The following is a 22,200-nucleotide window of genomic DNA, read 5'->3' as shown; positions in this document are numbered from 1 at the left end:
TTATAATTGTTATAAATGCTGTCATTAAAAACAAATTACTAAATCTTTAAATCTTTAAATGCTATAAAGTTTAACGCCTAATCATTAGTTTTAAAAAATCTTCTAGGAGATAAAATACAGAGTTGGCAAAATAATATTTTAGGCTTTTGGTTAACATAAAGCAGTGGTACTGACAACTACTAACAATCACACTAATACCTTTTATTGATAAAGCACCATACATGTTTGAAATGATTGTATGTGACAGCAGGACATTTTGTTTTGTTTCTTACTATATCCCCAGTGCTGGACATACAGTGACTGCTCAATAAAAACTCACTCAGTGAATAAATAAATGAATCTGATACAGCAGGCCTTGGAGTTTGGTAAGGCTGTTTGTTCAAAAGCAAAGTAAAAAAGTATTTCAACCATTCTTTGAGAAGCAGGTTAGGCTAATCTACCTTTATAAATAGGACTGTACATCAAGCTCCAATTATCTCTCTCCCACAGCTTCTTAGCTAGTTTCTCTTTTTCTAACCTCACCTGTCTTCAATCCATCCTACATACTATAGCCAGGATTTCATCTTACTAAAATGAAGTATACTTCCCCACTCAAAATCAGAAACAATCCACTATTTATCATGAAATTTAAGGCTCTCTCAATATTATCTTTATTGGTTTATACTCCATTATTGTCCTATACTTCAGTTAAATTGGATAATTGCCAAAATATGCCTTACAATTTCCATTCTTTTAATGTTCTTCTCTCTGCCTGTTGCTCTCTCCTCCTAACAATCTTTCAAAGCTCATGTCAAATATAAACAACTTCCATGAAGACTTTCCTAATAATCTCAACATGATACCTCTCAATTCTCCAAACCTCCACACTCTGTCTCCTATTGTATCATATCTGCCTTTTGCTAGAGTTATTTATCATATCATCCCCTTTTAATCACTAGTTCTTTCTGAATTTTAAGATTCTTGAGGGTAAGCTGTTTTCATCATTTTTATATTCCTTCCAACCCTTTAGCCTGCCTTACACACTGCAGGCATCCTAAGAGTTGCTACATTCAATCCCAAGATTTCCTCCCAGAAACCTTTCAATGCATTTCTTTAAATAATACACAAACATACACAAATACATATATGCAAATATAAACATATGTCTATGTAAACTTAAAAAAAAACACCTTGAGTGTATGGGGATTGACAGCAATCATCCTGTTTCAATCTAACTGCCTTTTGAGCTTATTTCATCTCAAGGGAACCATCCTGTCTTTAAAATCCCTACATTCCACTATCAACAGTGGGGTGGGGCATGAAACAGAATTAAAAGTTTTTAGATGCCACATGGAAGGTTTCTCTCCTTTCTAGCTATAGGTCACCTGCTCGGCAATCTGCCCCACTCCCCCCGCCAAAAAAAGTATTCTTCCTAAAGAGGACCTTAAAAATGTTTTTTGCATAATTATGCTTCTCGCACATCTTACATACATAGTCCTTTACTAAGAGTATCATATTCCACAAAGATTTTATGCAATTGTTATGGGCCAACCATCAGGACTGCCAAGGTAACTTACACAATTGGACTGCCCATCATAAAGCACTAAAAAGGTAATTTACTGTTCAATTTTATGTATTGTATTTTATACAACTACATTCAAATAAATTAGACTTTAATGTTAACCTATAGTTTTGGTCCTCTGGGTAGGTATTCTACCTTAACATTTTGGTTAGCATTACAAAAAATCCTTGGGACAGTAAATTACTGTACCCAGATAAGACACTAAAAAGGAACATATTTATTTAATCAGCATAGTACCACTTACGAGCAATTAGTGTGAGCAATGCCAAGGTCAGGAACAAACCTACAGCAGATAAATTTTATAAAATGCTAAGATTATCTTTGTCATTAAAAGCTGGGCTCCAGTCTAACCTCTGAGTAGGAAAAACACAGCTAGTTCCATATCTGTCCATCCTTTGCCTATTCATTTGACCCTTTATGAGCTGAACTATCCCTAGATGATAGGTAAACATTTAGCAATGTACAGAAGCTAACAACACAGTGTGTTGATAAGATGATAAGTGTGACTGATAGTTCACTATAAAATGAGACAAATATAAAACGGTGGTAACATTTAATCTACCACCAATCTCAAGAACAAACTGTCAGACCAAATCCTTCTTAAGATTGCTTTTTGCAGCCTCACTCTTCAAGTCACACTGAATGTCAGAGTGGCTAGAAGAGCAATGCCTCCTTAGTCCTAAGGCATGCTTTATACAGTAAAAAGAGGAGGGCTAAGTGTGGGTAGGCAGGACAAAATCAGATGGTATACTCAGGAGACTAAATTCAGACGAAAGGAAACAATAGGATGTAAAACACAGCACAGAGCTGAAGGCTCTAACGACATCTGATCAAAGCTATGCAGTCTATAAATCTAAAAGGGAAAGTTTCAAATGATGAAAGGTCTTGAGAGCATTGGCACAGGGAAAAAAACCAAGGCTGCATAGTAGTCTCTGTAAGATTATTATATCCACTGCTATCAGTGTTCTCATCAGAGTCTACAGATGTTCCTATCAGGTAACTATGAAGTGATAAGACTGATTTTCAAAATCCATATATAAAAGCCATTGTTGATACTTTTGATGCAATATCTCAACTATCATTGCTATCAAAAGAGAGAGTCTCTATTTCTCCTGATCCACAACGAAGAATGTCAAATGATGGGTCAGTAATGGGTCCAGGCTGATAGTAGGAGGCCATAAACCTAGGAAAGAGGCAACTGTAAAAAGACAGAACAGCCATCTTTTGGCAGGCAGCAAACCAGGGAGACTAGAAACTCCCAAGGCCAGGAGATGCTTTACTATAAATAGGGGCAATCATTTTTAAAAATAGAACATGGATGCCTCCCATGTTAGTGGAGAGACATCTTCTCCTTTCATCGCTGCACATTTTTTACTTTCAGGTTAAATTTTATTTCCTTCAGTCAAATGCTACCAGATGAATTAAGGATTAAACAGAAAAAATGATTTTCAATTCATTAAAATTGGATTATAAAGATAAAATTGTATATGTCTGCAATGTGTCTTTTTAAAACTGTATTTATTAATTTTTTATTGTGCAACATAGCATAAAACTTACCATCTTAACCATTTTATGTGTATTGTTTATTTAACAGATTTTAAAAATTTTCTGGGAGATTTTGTGCATTTAAAATATTTTTTAAAAAATGTTAAAAGACAAATATTACCAAAGGAAGCATATATTAACACATCTAGAACACTACAAGTTTAAGGCTCAATATATACGTTCTTCTGCACTAGTTTTATTGTGGTGGGGATGGGTGAGAGGGAGGGAGTAGGGGAAGAGAAGGTAAAAAATGATTTATCAAATTTTAATATTTAAAAATTTTGAATTATGAAAACATAATATTAAACCCTTAATTACTCTTGGTAGTTTATTACACAGTATGTAAGTGGTTGGTGAAGAGAAGCATCTAACAGAATTATATTTATTCATTTAAACAAAATATATTATGCAAATATATTTGTATAACTTAAGCCTATTTTATTTTCAATTCATTGCTGTTCTCACTTGCAAGGATGGAATAACAAATGGGAAGATAAAATATCCTTATTCCCATTTATTAACTGGTAGGTAATCTTTACTCAGTTGGAGAAGCAAACCCTTGCTGGGTACTCTCCAGAAGCCTGTGACATACCCCCACCTCCTACACTATCATAGGCCAGTACAACACATTACCATTAAAGGTAAAATAAATGCTTATAATACAACATTAAATTGGGGGTGAGAGAAAAAATAAAAAATACGAAACCATACCATCTACATTCCCAAAAGAGAACTAGAAACAACTAAAATGTTAAAAGTGGTGAGACTCCAGACAGTAAGATGTAAGGTGATTTTCCTTTTTACTTTTTCCTCTATTTTCCACAGTTTTTATAATAAGGGAAAACTGCTAAAAAAAGAAATGAGGCTGAACATAATTATCACAGTGATAAAGATTTAGAAGGAGATCTAGACCTTGTTATGTAGAAAGGAGAGACACACTGGGGGCATGGGTATAGAATTAAATCAGAGCTACTGAGACAAGAATAAGAATGCCATGTTCAGAAGACAGTCTCTATTCCGGTTCCCTGAAACTTCATAGGTTTCAAAAGAATAAACTGAAATGAAATGATAGGTGAAAACATAGGTAATGGACAGACTCTGAAAGGGCTAGGCTTTATTAATATTTATTCTGTAAGCAATTGATTTAGTTATCTTTTTAATTTTTTAGCTTGTAATTTCTCCCTGTATTCAGGTCCCTACTAAGTTTTGAAGAAGTTAAAATATTTCTTTCCTGTCTCCAGTTTTTCTGGCACTGCAATACTTTCAAATAAATGCAGTACTCTAGAAAAACTATTGTTAAGTACCACAAAAGTAATATTCCAGAAGATGAAGAATAACAAAGTGTACGGCTACAGGCCAATGGTTTCTGTGGCTCAAGACTACATGTCTAATCAAATTTTTATCCTAACATTCTGTTCTGTTTTCTTCCTCCAAAATGCAGATAATTCTAATCAAATAAGAATTAGATAAAAGATGTGTGATTTTGAAAGATAAATCTGACTTTGGATAACTTATAATTAAGAAAACGCTAATTTCTGATTCACTCGATCATGTATTTTACTTTCCACCTAATGGTATTAAAACTTTTCTTCATATACACAACTATATTATTTCCTTCTGGCATCCGAGTAAAACCTGAGAAAAAGATCTTGTGTCTACAGCAGTCCCCCTTACCTAACGTTTTGCTTTCAGTGTCTTCAATTACCTACAATCACAGTCACAAACTATTAAATGGGAAATTCCAAAAATAAGCGATTCATAAGTTTTAAATTACACACGGTTCTGAGTAACATGATGAAATATTGTCCCAGCAACGTGAATCAGCCCTTTGTCCAGCACATCCACGCTTTATACACTACCCACCTTTTAGTCACTCAGTAGCCATCTCACTTATCAGATCAAAATCATAGTATATACAAGATTTGGTACGACCCAAGGTTTCACCGGCTACATCTTGGGACATATTCTCTGCAGATATGAGAGGGACTACTGGATACAGTTGGCCCTCCATTTCCATGAGTTTCACAAATTCCAAAAAGCAAAACTTGAATTTGCCATGACAGGGTACTACACTGAATCCACAACAATAAAGGGATCTGCAGGCATTGTACTGTATTACTATATAAGTAATCTAGAGATGATTTAAAGTATATGGGAGGATGTGCAATAAGTTATATGCAAATCATATGTCATTTTAAATAAGGGACTTGAATATCCACAGATTTTGGTATCTGTGTGTGTGTGTCAGCAGGGGTGGGGTCCTGGAACCAATCTCCCACGGGTACTGAAGGACAACTATATTCAAAGGAAGCCTTGACTGACCTCACCGGTGCCCTCCCGAGGATCACGTAACAGGCAGGTTTTCATTCTTCTATCGAGACCCAGTTTCATGGATCTAGATTTTGAATCAACAATTTTCAAGTGAGAAGTGATTATGCTTCCCAGCGGGCATTTAACAATGTCTCTGAAGACATTTTTTACTGTTAGGACTGGTAAGATGCTGCTGAACATCCTACAAGAAACAAAACAGCCTCCTGGCCACTCTATCCCTAATGCCAAAAATAGCACTTGGCATGTAGTAGGTACTCAGAAATGTCCAAAAAGATTTACATATGAAGAAACTGAGGCACAGAGTAGTTAGACATCTAGTAAACAGTAAAGTTGAGAATCAAATTAAAGTCTTGTAATCAAGTATAGGTTCTTCTATCTGCATCTTTTAGTAGTTTGTTAATATTTTTCAAAAGGCTTTTAAAAGCCTATATCCTTTGACTCAGCAACTCCAGTTTTAAAAATTGATTGTAAGAAGTTATTACACAGTTGTACACAGATTATGTATACAGATTTTCATTATCCCAAAGAGACAGAAACTTTAAGCAGAGTCTTACTGTGCTCAGTGGAAGGTAAATTATGCTACATCCATTTGATGGAATGTTAGTAAAGACAGAAAGGCACAGTATATGTATCAATAAAAAAAGGGGAGCCAGGTGCAGTGGCTTATGCCTGACTTGAGGACAGGAGTTCAAGACCGGCCTGGTCAACACAATGAGACCTCATCTTTAAGAAACTTTTTAAAAAATTAGCCGGGCATGATGGCATGCTCCTGTAGTCCTAGCTACTTGGAAGACTGAGGCAGGAGGATTCCCTTGGGCCCAGTTTGAGGCTACAGTGAGCTATGATCACACCACTGCCCTCCAGCCTGAATGAAATAGTGAGACCCTGTATCTAAAAAAGAAAAAAACAAAGAAAAGTCAGTCAAAATGTTGTCAAATGACAAAGGGACAAAGTAGGTTACAAAATAATATGTATAATATGATCCCATGTGGATATATATATTTCCATGGGAAACAATTAGGAAGGATGAATGCCAAGGCATTAGTGATCATTTTTTCTAAGTGGTAACATTAATTTTTTCTTCTTGCTTACATGGATTTTGTGACTTCTTACAAATGTATATGGTTTGAATATTATGGGGAAGCATAAGAAAGAGACTATCAAAAACCTACTAGGAGAGACAGGCACATTGGTGTATGCCTGCAGTCCCAGCTAGTCAGGTGCAGAAGGCTGAGACAGAAGGATCCTTTGAGCTCAGGAGTTCTACGCATGCCTGAGCCCCACAGAAAGACCCTACCTCAAGAAAAAGAAAAGAAAGAAAATACACTTGAAGGAAACATACATTTACCAATTTCTTGGTTAAAGAATAAGAAACCCTATACATTTACCAAACAAGACAGATTATTTATTTTTACTGAGGGGTACTACACTGTAATCTTTCCTGCTTCAGAGGGAAAAGATTTTTTCTTTTTTAATGCCTCCTAGCTAAAGAAAGATGAGGAGTTGTTAACAGCAACTAGCATTCTATACCATAATAAAACTTGGGCAACAGGGAAGCAACACTAAAATGCTTCCTAAACCTAATATATAGTGATACTGAATCTATTATTTCCTTTAAAAATCTATAAACAAAAGATCATCATCAAACTAATCTTCAAGATCTAGCTTTAAGCTAGAAATGCAAAGATTTGAGGAAAATATAAAGAATCTTCCAAAACTACTTATACAAATGTTCTGTGAGACATCTGCTGCATTTAGTCACCTATACCATGTTTCTATGATTTTTATGAAAGTATTATTTATTGAAAATATCTTGTTCTAAAATGCATTCACGTATCATATGAAAGGTTTATTTAGCTTAAATTACAATGAGAGCTTGGTGGGTGTGTAAATGTATCTGTCAGATTGTTAAACAACATAACCTATCAATCTAGCATCTGGCAATGAGCCATTTAATTTAATGATTTACTAAGAATAATTTATTTGATTTACAAGTGGTTGTCACTTTTACATGGTTATATTGAAATTTCAAGTTCAACAGATTTGCAATTGTTATCTTGTGCTTATATTAATAGGTTAGCTGACATATTTATCAAATACAAATGTATTTTTTAAATTGTATTAACATAAAAGGTTTGTTCAATGAGGAAGTCTGATGGTTGTTTTCATTCCTTTCCCAATTTTTTTTTAAATCATTATTCATCTACATTATGTCCTTAAATACCCAAATACTTGCCGTATCTTGAAATAAATGTATTGATGCTGGTAAGTATGTATTATCAAAAGCAGTGGTCTTCTCTTATAGCGTCACTGCTTCTCCACTTTCCTTCCTGGAATTTTTATTCTACTTTTATATACTTTGTGAATTGATTTTCTCTTAAAAACGTCAAGAAGCTAATGGCAAATATCTGCACAAGAGACATTATTTTACATTAAAAAATATCACAATACATACTTTAGGGACTCTATGCCAATGAAAACAATCTATTTTAAACTAAGAATACTCCACCAAGGCATATATGCAAGAAACCAGTAAGTGTACACACACACACACACACACACACACACACACACACACAGGGAAACAGCCTGCACTAGAAATAAATGGTTCTATTTTATCCTAAATTAGACTTTGTGTTTTAACAGAAAAAAAAAAACCTGATTAAAGAGAGCAGTAACTAACGTAGGCGAGAAACCAGTTTGAAATAATAATGAGGAAAAGTCACTGAATAAAAACTAATTATGTAGCTATCTGAAATCCACCTTTAAGGATACTGTTAGATGATGTTTGGAATCAGTCCCCATGTTCAATAGGTGAAACAAGCAATTCTAAATTTAAAGCTATTTATTGGCAAAAGAGGCTCTAGAGATCATCGAGGCAAATCTTATCATTTAATAAAGAAAGAAAAGGAGGCTCTGGACAGTTAAGTGACTGATGGATCAGGAGCTGGAGCCTGGCTCTCCACCTGACCCTGCTTCTTCCGTGGCAACCATTTCTCACTGTAAGGAGCTGGGGAAGGAAGTGTCTCAATAAATTGGGCTATCTGTTTTTAAAAATAAAGTTTTCCTGGAACATATTCACTTACTGCTTTTATGCTATAAGAAAAGAGTAGTCGTGAAAGACACATTAAGGTCTACAGCTTAAAATATTTACTATCTGGTTCTTCACAGAAAAAAGTTTGCTGATTCCTACAGTACAGATTTCTTAACACATGATCAGAAGTTTCAGAACTGAATACATAATAAGTACAGCTGACCCTTGAACGACATGGGTTTGAACTGCGTGGATCCACTTACATGTGGATTTTCTTCCACCTCTGCCACCTCTGAGGCAGGAAGACCAGCACCTCCTCTTCTTCTTCCCCCTCAGTCAACTCAACATGAAGACGATGAGGATAAAAACCTTTATGATGATCTACTTCCACTTAATGAATAGTAAATATATTTTCTCTTCTTTCTGATCTTCTCTAGCTTACTTTAAGAATATATTCTTATATATAATATATAATTAAGAATATAATATCTAATACATGTGACATACAAAATATGTATTGACTATTTATGTTATTTGTAAGGCTTCCAATCAACAGTAGGCTATTAGTGGTCAACTTTCTGAGGAATCAAAAGTTATATGAGGATTTTCAACGGCACAGCGGGGGTAAGGGCCACAACTCCAGCATTGTTCTAGTGTCACCTGTATATATAACATGTTGTAATAAATAGTACTACAACCAGAAAAGAATAGCAATCATCTTAAAAAAATTAACTTCCTTTCCCAGCAAAGAAATGATTATTTTGCATGTTCCATGCTTTGATATGTAAATCTTTGAGAAAACCTATAAAACTTAGAAACTTCCAAAGGACAAATTAAAATCTGATTAAACTGAAAGATAACTCATATAACATTCCTTTAATAGAGTACTCCTCATCTACAGAAACATATTTATAGATCATTGATTACTTGAGAGACAACCTAGTACATAAATCTAAACCAAGTGAATTAAATAGAAATGTCCAGTGAATGACAGAGTATTTTAGAAAAAATGAAATTTACACACAATTTTCTACTAGTATATCTTAAGCATAAAAGAGAGATATCTATTTAAATATCAAAGGCATCTGCCTTATTAGTCACTTGACTCATTACATTTTTAGGTTTTACCTTTCTCCTCCCAGAAAAAAAGTAAGCCTAGCTCCAACTGACACAATTAGTAATAGTTTCTGGAACACTACAAAAATGTAAACCTCAATGAGACTTAGGTATAAACAAAATACAATTTAAACAAAAGTAGTAGACTGCTCAAGGAAAACAAGTTTACAGAAGGAAGAAGTTGCTAACTAGAAACTCACAAATCAATGAAAGTTATTAATTCCCTAGTTAGCATAGCATGGGATGAGGTTATATATGAACACAGTTCTTTTACAGGGAAGCCTGGATAATTCATTATAAATTATGTAGAATGTACAACAGCACTTTAAATTGCAATAAAGAACCTGAAGACATATATGACAAATAGAAATACACACACACAACACAGGGCTTGAAACCAGAAGACTTGGGTTCAAATTCCTGAGCTGCCAGCAACTAGTAACACTGAGCGAGTCACTCCTGAGAGACTTTAGGTCCTTCGAGGATTTAGTTTACTTCTTTATAAAATAAGGAACTTAAATGAGATAAGCATGGTTCCTTCCAAATCCCAAATATGTTTAACTGCTTATTAAGTTATTACTACGTGTCAAGAACTATATTAATGGCTTTAATTACTTATAGAAATAAGTTTGACTTGAAAAAACTAATTCTAGAATAAATAATCCCTATCGAGCATCTTCTTTCAAACTCATAACGAGGTGGATCTTCATCCAAGACAGCTTCGGTCTGCAGCTCCTAGCATGATCGACGCAGAAGATGGGTGATTTCTGCATTTCCAACTGAGGTACCTGGTTCATCTCACTGGGACTGGTTGGATAGTGGGTGCAGCCCACGGAGGGCGGGGCATCACCTCACCAGGAAGCACAGGGGGTCACGGATTTCCCTTTCCTAGTCAAGGGAAGCTGTGACAGACTACCTGGAAAAACGGGACACTCCTGCCTAAATACTGTATTTTTCCCACGGTCTTAGCAACTGGCAGACCAGGAGATTCTCTCCTGTGCCTGGCTTGGCAGGTCCCACGCTCACAGAACCTTGCTCACTACTAGCGCAGCAGTCTGAGATCGAACTGCGAAGCCGCAGCTGGGCAGGGTAGAGGCATCCGCTATAGCGGAGGCTTCAGCAGGTAAACAAAGTGGCTGGGAAGCTCAAACTTAGCGGAGCCCACCGCAGCTCAGCAAAGCTCACTGCCTCTATAGACTCCACCTCAGTGGACAGGGCATAGCTGAACAAAAGGCAGCAGAAACTTCTGCAGACTTAAACGTGCCTGTCTGACACGTGCCTGTCTGAAGAGAGCAGTGGTTCTCCCAGCACTGCATTTGAGCTCTGAGAATGGACACACTTGCCTCCTCAAGTGGGTCCCTGACCCCCGTGTAGCCTAACTGAGAGATACCTCCCAGTAGGGGCCGACAGACACCTCACACAGGTGGGTACCCCTCTGGGACGAAGCTTCCAGAGGAAAGATCAGGCAGCAATATTTGCTGTTCTGCAGCCTCTGCTGGTGACACCCAGGAAAACAGCGTCCACAGTAGACCTCCAGCAAACTCCAACACACCTGCAGCAGAGGGACCTGACTGTTAGAAGGAAAACCAACAAACAGAAAGGAATAGCATCAACGTCAACAAAAAGGACATCCACACCAAAACCCCATCTGTAGGTCACCAACATCAAAGACCAAAGGTAGATAAAACCACAAAGATGGGAAGAAACCAGAGCAGAAAAGCTGAAAATTATAAAACCAGAGCCCCTCTTCTCTTCCAAAGCATCACAGCTCCTCGCCAGCAACAGAACAAAGCTGGATGGAGAATGACTTTGACGAGTTGACTGAAGTAGGCTTCAGAAAGTCGGTAATCACAAACTTCTCGGAGCTAATGGAACATGTTCTAACCCATCGCAAGGAAGTTAAAAACCTCGAAAAAAGGTTAGACGAATGGCTAACTAGAATAAACAGTGTAGAGAAGACCTTAAATGACCTGATGGAGCTGAAAGCCATGGCACGAGAACTTTGTGATGCATGCACAAGCTTCAATAGCTGATTTGATCAAGTGGAAGGAAGGATATCAGTGATTGAAGATCAAATTAATGAAATAAAGCAAGAAGACAAGATTAGAGAAAAAAAGAGTAAAAAGAAATGAACAAACACTCCAAGAAATATGAAACTATATGAAAAGACCAAATCTACGTCTGATTGGTGTACCTGAAAGTGATGGGGAGAATGGAACCAAGTTGGAAAACACTCTTCAGGATATTATCCAGGAGAACGTACCCAACCTAGCAAGACAGGCCAACATTCAAATTCAGGAAAAACACAGAACACCACAAAGATACTCTTCAAGAAGAGCAACCCAAGACACATAATTGTCATATTCACCAAGGCTGAAATGAAAAAAAAAAAGTGTTAAGGACAGTCAGAGAGAAAGGTCAGGTTACCCACAAAGGGAAGTCCATCAGACTAACAGCAGATCTCTCAGCAGAAACACTATAGGCCAGAAGAGAGTGGGGGTCAATATTCAACATTCTTAAAGAAAAGAATTTTCAACCCAGAATTTCATATCCAGCCAAACTAAGCTTCATAAGTGAAGGAGAAATAAAATCCTTTACAGACAAGCAAATGCTGAGAGATTTTGTCACCACCAGGCCTGCCTTACAAGAGCTCCTGAAGGAAGCACTAAACATGGAAAGGAACAACTGGTACCAGCCAATGCAAAAACAGGCCAAATTGGAAAGACCATCGATGCTATGAAGAAACTGCATCAATTAAAGGTCAAAATAACCAGCGAACATCATAATGACAGGATCACATTCACACATAACAATATTAACCTTAAACGTAAATGGGCTAAATGCCCCAATTAAAAGACACAGACTGGCAAATTGGATAGAGTCAAAACCCATCACCATCAGTGTGCTGTATTCAGGAGACCCATCTCACCTGCAGAGACACACATAGGCTCAAAATAAAGGGATGGAGGAAGACCTACCAAGCAAATGGAAAGTTAAAAAAAAAAAAAAAAAACCGGGGTTGCAATCCTAGTCTCTGATAAAACAGACTTCAAACGAACAAAGATCAAAAGAGACAAAGAAAGCCATTACATAACAGTAAAGGGATCAATTCAATAAGAGCTAACTATCCTCAATATATATGCACCCAATACAGGAGCACCCAGATTCATAAAGCAAGTCCTTAGAGAGCTACAAAGAGACTTAGGCTCTCACAAAACAATAATGGGAGACTTTAACACCCCACTGTCAATGTTAGACAGATCAACGAGACAGAAGGTTAACAAAGATATCCAGGACTTGAACTCATCTCTGCACCAAGCGGACCTAATAAGACATCTACAGAACTCTGCACCCCAAATCAACAGAATATACATTCTTCTCAGCACATCACACTTATTTTAAAATTGACACATAATTGGAAGTAAAACACTCCTCAGCAAACGTAAAAGAACAGAAATCACAACAAACTGTCTCTCAGACCACAGTACAATCAAATTAGGAATCAGGATTAAGAAACTCATTCAAAACTGCACAACTACATGGAAACTGAACAACCTGCTCCTGAATGACTACTGAGTAAAGAAATGAAGGCAGAAATAACGATGTTCTTTGAAACCAATGAGAACAAAGATAGAACGTACCAGAATATCTGGGACACATTTAAAGCCGTGTGTAGAGGGAAATTTATAGCACTAAATGCCCACAAGAGAAAGTAGGAAAGGTCTAAAATTGACACCCTAACATCACAATTAAAAGAACTACAGAAGCAAGAGCAAACAAATTCAAAAGCTAGTAGAAGGCAAGAAATAACTAAGATCAGAGCAGAACTGAAGGAAATAGAGACACAAAAAAACCTTCAAAAAAATCAATGAATCCAGGAGTGGTTTTTTGAAAAGATCAACAAAATAGACTGCTAGCAAGACTAATAAAGAAGAAAAGAGAAAAGAATCAAATAGACGCAATAAAAATTGATAAAGGGGTATCACCACTGATCCCACAGAAATACAAACTACCATCAGAGAATACTATAAACACCTCTACGCAAATAAACTAGAAAATCTAGAAATTGATAAATTGCTAGACACATACACCCTCCCAAGACTAAACCAGGAATAAGTTGAATCTCTGAATAGACCAATAACAGACTCCGAAATTGAGGCAATAATTAATAGCCTACCAATAAAAAAAAGTCCAGGACCAGACAGACTCACAGCCAAACTCTAACAGAGGTACAACGAGGAGCTGGTACCATTCCTTCTGAAACTATTCCAATCAATAGAAAAAGAGGGAATCCTCCCTAACTCATTTTATGAGGCCAGAATCATCCTGATACCAAAGCCTGGCAGAGACACAACAAAAAAAGAGAATTTTAGACCAATATCCCTGATGAACATTGATGCGAAAATCCTCAATAAAATACTGGCAAACCGAATCCAGCAGCACATCAAAAAGCTTATCCACCATGATCAAGTGGGCTTCATCCCTGGGATGCAAGGCTGGTTCAACATATGCAAATCGATAAACGTGATCCATCACATAAACAGAACGAAAGACAAAAACCACATGATTATCTCAATAGATGCAGAAAAGCCCTTCAACAAAATTCAACAGCCCTTCATGCTAAAAACTCTCAATAAACTAGGTATTGATGAAACATATCTCAAAATAATAAGAGCTATTTGTGACAAACCCACAGCCATTATCATACTGAATGGGCAAAAACTGGAAGCATTTCCTTTGAAAACCAGAACAAGACAAGGATGCCCTCTCTCACCACTCCTATTCAACAGTGTTGGAAGTTCTGGCCAGAGCAATCACGCAACAGAAAAAAATAAAGGGTACTCAATTAGGAAAAGAGGAAGTCAAATTCTCCCTGTTTGCAGATGACATGATTATATATCCAGAAAACCCCATCGTCTCAGCCTAAAATCTCCTTAAGCTGATAAGCAACTTCAGCAAAGTTTCAGGATACAAAATCAATGTGTAAAAATCACAAGCATTCCAATACAATAATGACAGAGAGCCAAATCATGAGTGAATTCCCATTCACAACCGCTACAAAGGGAATAAAATACCTAGGAATCCAACTTACAAGGGATGTAAAGGACCTCTTCAAGGAGAACTACAAACCACTGCTCAATGAAATAAAAGAGGACACAAACAAATGGAAGAACATTCCATGCTCATAGATACGAAGAATTAATATCGTGAAAATGGCCATACTGCCCAAGGTAATTTAAAGATTTAATGCCATCTTCATCAAGCTACCAATGACTTTCTTCACAGAATTGGAAAAAACTACTCTAAAGTTCATATGGAACCAAAAAAGAGCCCGCATTGCCAAGTCAATCCTAAGCAAAAAGAACAAAGCTGGAGACATCACGCTACCTGACTTCAAACTATACTACAAGGCTACAGTAACCAAAACAGCATGTTGCTGGTACCAAAACAGAGAGATAGACCAATGGAACAGAAAAGAGGCCTCAGAAATAATACCACACATCTACAACCATCTGATCTTTGACAAACCTGACAAAAACAAGAAATGGAGAAACGATTCCCTATTTAATAAATGGTGCTGGGAAAACTGGCTAGCCATATGTAGAAAGCTGAAACTGGATCCCCTTCTTACACTTCATATGCAAATTAATTCAAGATGGATTAAAGACTTAAATGTAAGACCTAAAACCATAAAAACCCTAGAAGGAAACCTAGGCAATACCATTCAGGACATAGGCATGGGCAAGGACTTCATGATTAAAACACCAAAAGCAATGGCAACAAAAGCCAAAAATGACAAATGGGATCTAATTAAACTAAAAAGCTTCTGCATGGCAAAAGAAACTACCATCAGCATGAACAGGCAACCTAAAGAATGGGAGAAAATTTTTGCAATTTACTCATCTGACAAAGGGCTAATATCCAGAATCTACAAAGAACTTAAACAAACTTACAAGAAAAAAAAAACCACATCAAAAAGTGGGCAAAGGATATGAACAGACACTTCTCAAAAGAAGACATTTATGCAGCCAACAGATATATGAAAAAATGCTCACCATCACTGGTCATCAGACAAATGCAAATCAAAACCACGATGAGATACCATCTCACGCCAGGTAGAATCGCGATCATTAAAAAGTCAGGAAGCAACAGATGTTGGAGAGGATATGGAGAAACAAGAACGCTTTTACACTGTTGGTGGTAGTATAAATTAGTTCAACTATTGTGGAAGACAGTGTGGCAATTCCCCAAGGATCTAGAACTAGAAATACCATTTGACCCAGCCATCCCATTACTGACTATATACCCAAAGGATTATAAATCATGCTACTATAAAGACACATGCACACATATGTTTATTGTGGCACTATTCACAATAGCAAAGACTTGGAACCAACCCAAATGTCCATCAATGATAGACTGGATTAAGAAAATGTGGCACATATACACCATGGAATACTACACAGTCATAACAAAAGGACGAGTTCATGTCCTTCACAGGGACATGGATGAAGCTGGAAACCATCATTCTCAGCAAACTATCACAAGGACAGAAAGTCAAACACCACATGTTCTCACTCATAGGTGGGAACTGAACAATAAGATCACTTGGACACAGGGCAGGGAACATCACACACCAGGGCCTGTCAGGGGGTGGGGGGCTGGGGGAGGGATAGCATTAGGAGATATACCTAATGTAAATGACGAGTTGATGGGTGCAGCAAACCAACATGGCACATGTAGACCTGTGTAACAAACCGGCACGCTGTGCACGTATACCCTAGAACTTAAAGTATAATAATAAAAGAATTAAAATTAAAACAGAAACAAAATTAGACACAATGAAGAAATAAGGTATTTGCAAACACTTAACTGAAAAAGGACTAGTATCTCCCATACATTATGTATATGTGTATAGAGAGCTACAAATCAATGAGGAAAAGCAGGCAATCCAACAGAAAAATAGGCAAAAGACCTGAACCAGGCCTATGAAAAGGAAGATTTTTGTTTTTTATTCCCTTCTGTATTTTTTTTTAAAGGGTGTCTTGCTGTGTTACCCATGCTGGAGTGCAGTGGCTATTCACAGGTATGATCATAGCACACTGCAGCCTCAAACTCCTGGGTTCAAGTGATCCTCCCACCTCAGCCTCCCAAGTAGCTGGGGACTACAGAGGTGCACCATCACACCCCATTTAAAGTTTCACTTTTCAAAAAACACGTGCCTTATTTTCACATGTATTATTTTCATTTTTTAAATGTAAAATAAATGAAGCTATAGTGAAAAAAAGAAGGCAAAAAAGACATGAAAAGGCACTGGGCCTCATTTTGTAATCAAGGAAATGAACAGTAAAAATTTAATGAGATACCATTACATACTCACCATATTGCAAATGCTAAAATCCCTGACTGACAACACTATGTGTTACAGAGAATGTGAAATTACTTTGATGGTAAGAGTACCTTTGGTATACACTTTGGAAAAAAGTTTGACATTATCCAGTAAACTTCAAGATGCACATACTTTATGACGCAGAAATTCCACTACTAAGTCACCCTAAAAACATACAAGCTTAGATTCCATATACAAAAGTTTCAAAGCAGCATTATTTAGAATAGTTAAAACCTGTATATAATCCAAATGTTCAACAGCAGAATGGATCTTCTTTCTTATATACAGTACTTCTATTATGTACTTTAAATGGATGTACTTTGCAGTATCCAATTTATGCCTCAATAAAGTTGATTTTTAAAATTTCAACAAGTAAAATCAAGGATGCTCCCTTTACTGACAATTCTCTTGTATGATTCCATACTCTTATGATGAAATGCATTCAAAGCCAAGCCACCATAAATATTTAACCAATCCCTTTACAAAGTACAACGTTCTCACTAGCTGTAGTTCGCCTAATCACATCTATCCTGCATATCACTGCTAAAATAATTTTCAAAAAAACCCTTCTGAATTAGGAGTACCATGTGCTTTAGAATTTGAAGTGCTGCTCACAGCCTTTCCTCCCCCCAAAAGAATAAACATCTACAATTTGAGTTCAATCTACCATTCTGGTCTTATTTTTCACTAGTTTCTATACATAGACAAATCCCTTTCTTCAAATTCACTATTTTTCTAAACATTTTATTTACAATTTTCATACATTCTTCAGGCTGTTCTCTTAAATATGTACCCCTGTCTTCCACCTTAATCCTACCTATGTTTTAAGAGGTAGCTCAAAGGCTAACCTTAAGCACAGAGTCTTTTCTGAAGTCCCTTTCATTTATGTTCTCTTCATTCTCTAAAATTCTAAGTCTTCTAAGTCTGATTGTGTATGAAAGCTAAAAACACCATTCTCTATGTCATTCACAGGAGAATACCTGTCTCCAAGGAACTCAGAGGGTTTATACCCACACATATAGATAACTGATTACAAATAATATAGAGACAAGCTAGAAGGACATGCTGAGCACACAGCATTCACTCAACAATTGCTTGTTGAAAATAATGATTATTTACATATTATAAATATCCAGAAAGTCACTAATATATAAGTATACAAATAAAATGGTAATCCTAATAGATTATTTTTAAAAAAAGAATTTTACCTTTTCAGCTGTAAGTGGTTTTGCCGGCTTTTCTGGCTCCTTTTCTCTCTTTTTCTCTTCCTTTTTTTTTTCCTTTTCTTTCTAAAACACAGCCCAAAGTTTTGATAAGTTTACTTTTTTAAAAAATGGCAATTTTTGACTCATCTTTATTAGTTTGAGTAATCATTTGAAAAAGGTAGAAATATTCAGTAATTACAATATCTACGTGCTACTGAAATATAATTAACAGTAAATTCATATTCTCATTGAGGTTATATGCTGATGACACTAAAGAATATCTGTTAAAAAATTAAGACAGAGGCACAGTGGTAAGACAATTTAGAACTTCTTTGATATAGTAGGGTTCGTTTCATGCTTGTTTTAAATGAATGAGATCTCCATTCAATAAATTCTCACTATATCCTTTCATTAGGTTAGACTTCCTAACAGCAATCACGAAGTTGAATTTTGAATGGAAAAAAAAAAAACTAAGTGATAGAACAGACTTCTTTATTACACAAAGATAAATTATAATAGGCAAATATAAGGGGAAGACTATAAAATCAGCTTTTTTAATCACAAAATATCTTCAGTCCATTATCACAGATTTTGCTTTAGAAAAAGGAGTAAATACAGTGATTTTCTCATGAAAAAAAATAATGTTCAAGATAGTGCTTGGGGACCACAGCCAACTGACTAGTGTAAGGCAGTGAAGTATAAATGGCATTATGATATTCACAATTTGCATTTCCAATAAGGATTAGATATAATGTTAAAAACTTAAGGATTAAAAGTATCAACAATAAATCTTAAGGGCCAACAGAGGAAAATGAAAAGAGATTAAACAAAGAGCATTCGTAAGGCATTTAGAGGAAAGAGATGACTAGAAACTGAGAACTGAAAGTCTACTGCAACTAAACACTAACCTGGCCCTTAGTTTCTTGGCAGCAAAAAAAAGAAAAGATAAACTGATGAACCTAGGGAAGGGAACATGATAAACATGCAGAACTTACTCAAAATACCTAACAGCTGCATTTGTACCTATGCCTTTAAAATGGTGTCTGATGCAACCTCTGTCAAAGTAAATCTGCCATTTGTAAATCAGGAAATATAATATTGGCAATTCCCAGGCCATAATGTGAGAGAAATAATAAAAGTTCAAAGGGCTTTGCAACCATTCATATAAAGTTCAAAAACAGGCAAAAATATGATGTTTGGGAGGGTACACACTAGTATAAAACTATTTTAAAAAGCAAAAAAGTAAAGACGGTGATGATAAAAATCAGGATGTTAATTACCTTTAAGGAGAAGGGATGAAGTTATTTGGGAACAGAGTCACATAGGAGCTTTCAAAGTGGTAATAACATTGAGTTTCAATATTCATTACACAGTGATAGTCTTCTAAGTATTAAACTAGATATATATTTAATGTGCATTTCAGCACTAAAAAGAAAAAGTAAAAGGCACTAAGAACCTAGAAAGCAACTTTGCAAACTATAAAGCACTACACAAATACGGCACATTATAATTTTAGTGTTTGTTGTGTGATTTTAAAAAGAGGAAAGGAAAAATTTACATCTTAGTTCAAAATTTTAAAAGAAATTCATAGCAAAGATCTTTATATTTGGGGCATGAATAAGCAATGTCTTCAACTGCAATTTTAAGAACAGGGAAATTCTAAAGCATTTCTCTTTTTAACCTTTTATTAGCCATTAATAAAAGGCAGTAAGTGTTATAATAGTAATTCACCAATTAGTGAAAGCATTTAAGTAGAGGACAAAGCTAACAAACTATTGGTATATTGCTTTGCAACAAAAGAAGAATACATGGATAGAATTTCCAGAATCTGAACAGTTTATATATCAGGCTCCTTTACACTAGGATTCTCTAAAATTATGTTTCAATAATGCTGTTCAGGAACAGGATAAAAGTCAACATAAAGTTGAACTTGTGCTAAAACCTGAAGAGTAATCTATATGCTTTAGTTACCAGAAGAGCATATGTCAAAAGTGACATTTTGCCTTAAACATTAAGGATATTAACATAGTCTAGCACAGACAGAAGACCATCTAGAAAGTTGGGATAGTTCTCAAAAAAGATCTTCATATCTACTCAAGTGCCTGGGCTTTATACTGGAAATAAGGAAGATGTAACCCTTTAAGGATAACTAGAAACATTACCTACTGCTGACTCAACCATTTCCCAAATCAAAACCTTCATTTCCAAAACACAACTACCACTTATTAAATGCTTCCTATGGGCCAGGTGATAAGCACCTTATTGTCTAATTTAATCTTTGCAACAATTTTCTGAAATAAAAACTTTACCTACTGTCATCTTACAAATGAAGAAACAAAATCTTAAGAAGTAATGCCCAAAGCAACACAGTTAATCAAAGCTAGTAGCAGGACTGAGGGACTATGGAGCCCAAACTTCCAGGTCTCACTACTAACTGTGGTTCAGTGGAGCTTTGATATTTATTATTGCTGTTATTATTCCTTACAGTAACAGCTAATACTTTCTGAACCGTTACTATGTGCCAGGCACTGTTTTGGCTCTTTTAATCCTCACAACAACTTTATGAAGTTAGTAATATTATCCCCATTTTATAAGTAAAGAATAAATAGGATGTGCAAAAATTTTATATATATTATAAAATGTTTTCTATATATTCGTAGTAAACTATGGTGCAGAAAGCAATGTGACAGAACATTTTCATTAATATGTTGAGAAGGAGGCCGGGCACGGTGGCTCATGCCTGTAATCCCAGCACTTCGGGAGGCCGAGGCAGGCCTATCACGAAGTTCGAGACCAGCCTGACCAACATGATGAAACCCTGTCTCTATTAAAAATACAAAAATTAGCCAGGCGTGGTGGCGGGCGCCTGTAATCCCAGCTACTTGGGAGGCTGAGGCAGGAGAATCACTTGAATCCAGGAGGCGGAGGTTGCAGTGAGCTGAGACCGTGCCATTGCACTCCAGCCTGGGCAACAAGAGCAAAACTCCATCTCAAAAAAAAAAAAAAAGAAAAAGAAAAATATGTTGAGAATGAGTTGCTCCCTAACCTCTCAGAGCTATTAGTTATTGCTATGGTTTGAATGTTTGTGTCCACCCCAAAATTCACATGTTAAAACCTAATCCCCAATGTGATATTATTAGGAGGTGGGCCCTTTGGGAAGTGATTAAGTCATGAGGATGAAACCTTCATGAATAGGATTCACACCCTTATTAAAAAGGCCCCAGAGAGATTTCCTGCCCTTTCCCACTATATGAGGGCACAAAGATGTATCGTTTTATGAACCAGAAAGTGGACCCTTCACAAGACACAGAATCTGCTGAAGACTTGATCTTTGTCTTTCCAGCCTCCAGAACTGTGAGAAGTAAATTTTTGTTGTTTATAAGCCACTCAATCTATGGTATAGTGTTAGAGTAGCCAGCACAGGTGAAGACAGTTATTTCTCAAGGCCATTGTCATGAGTAGGAAAGAAGTTTGACTTCCTAATCACCATGATTGGTGGGCACATATAAAATCACTAAAAACAAATCAAATTCGCTTGCTACATTTACTAGAGGGAGAGCATGACTTGATACTCTTTAACACCAGAATTCAGCTGTAAAAATACAGCTGTCAAGACACATGCAGCACATGTATGTTTACTGCAGCACTATTCACAATAGCAAAGACTTGGAAACAACCCAAATGGCCATCAACGACAGACTGGATTAAGAAAATGTGGCACCGAGGTCAGGAAATCGAGACCATCCTGGCTAACACGGTGAAACCCCGTCTCTACTAAAAATACAAAAAATTAGACGGGTGTGGTCATCGGCACCTGTAGTCCCAGCTACTCAGGAGGCTGAGGCAGGAGAATGGCGTGAACCTGGGAGGCAGAGCTTGCAGTGAGCTGAGATTGTGCCACTGCACTCCAACCTGGGCGACAGAGCGAAACTCCATCTCAAAAAAAAAAAAAAAAAAAAGAAAAGAAAATGTGGCACAATACACCATGGAACACTATGCAGCCATAAAAAAGGAAGAG

General features: G+C 36.4%; 1 protein-coding gene across 5 annotated transcripts in view; it reads right to left on the bottom strand.

The window, feature by feature from the left end:
- Positions 1–22,200, bottom strand: part of SMAP1 (small ArfGAP 1) — a 194,587-nt gene that overhangs the window by 45,220 nt on the left and 127,167 nt on the right. For all 5 annotated transcript variants that reach the window (XM_004044271.5, XM_055391427.2, XM_055391429.2 and 2 more), the window contains one exon: positions 18,186–18,266. In XM_004044271.5, coding sequence (XP_004044319.1) covers positions 18,186–18,266 — 81 coding nt within the window. The remainder of the gene's footprint in view (positions 1–18,185; positions 18,267–22,200) is intronic.

Source organism: Gorilla gorilla, chromosome 5, assembly GCF_029281585.2.
Source record: "Gorilla gorilla gorilla isolate KB3781 chromosome 5, NHGRI_mGorGor1-v2.1_pri, whole genome shotgun sequence".
Taxonomy (NCBI): Eukaryota; Metazoa; Chordata; class Mammalia; order Primates; family Hominidae; genus Gorilla; species Gorilla gorilla.
This window is presented reverse-complemented; position numbering and strand designations above follow the sequence as displayed.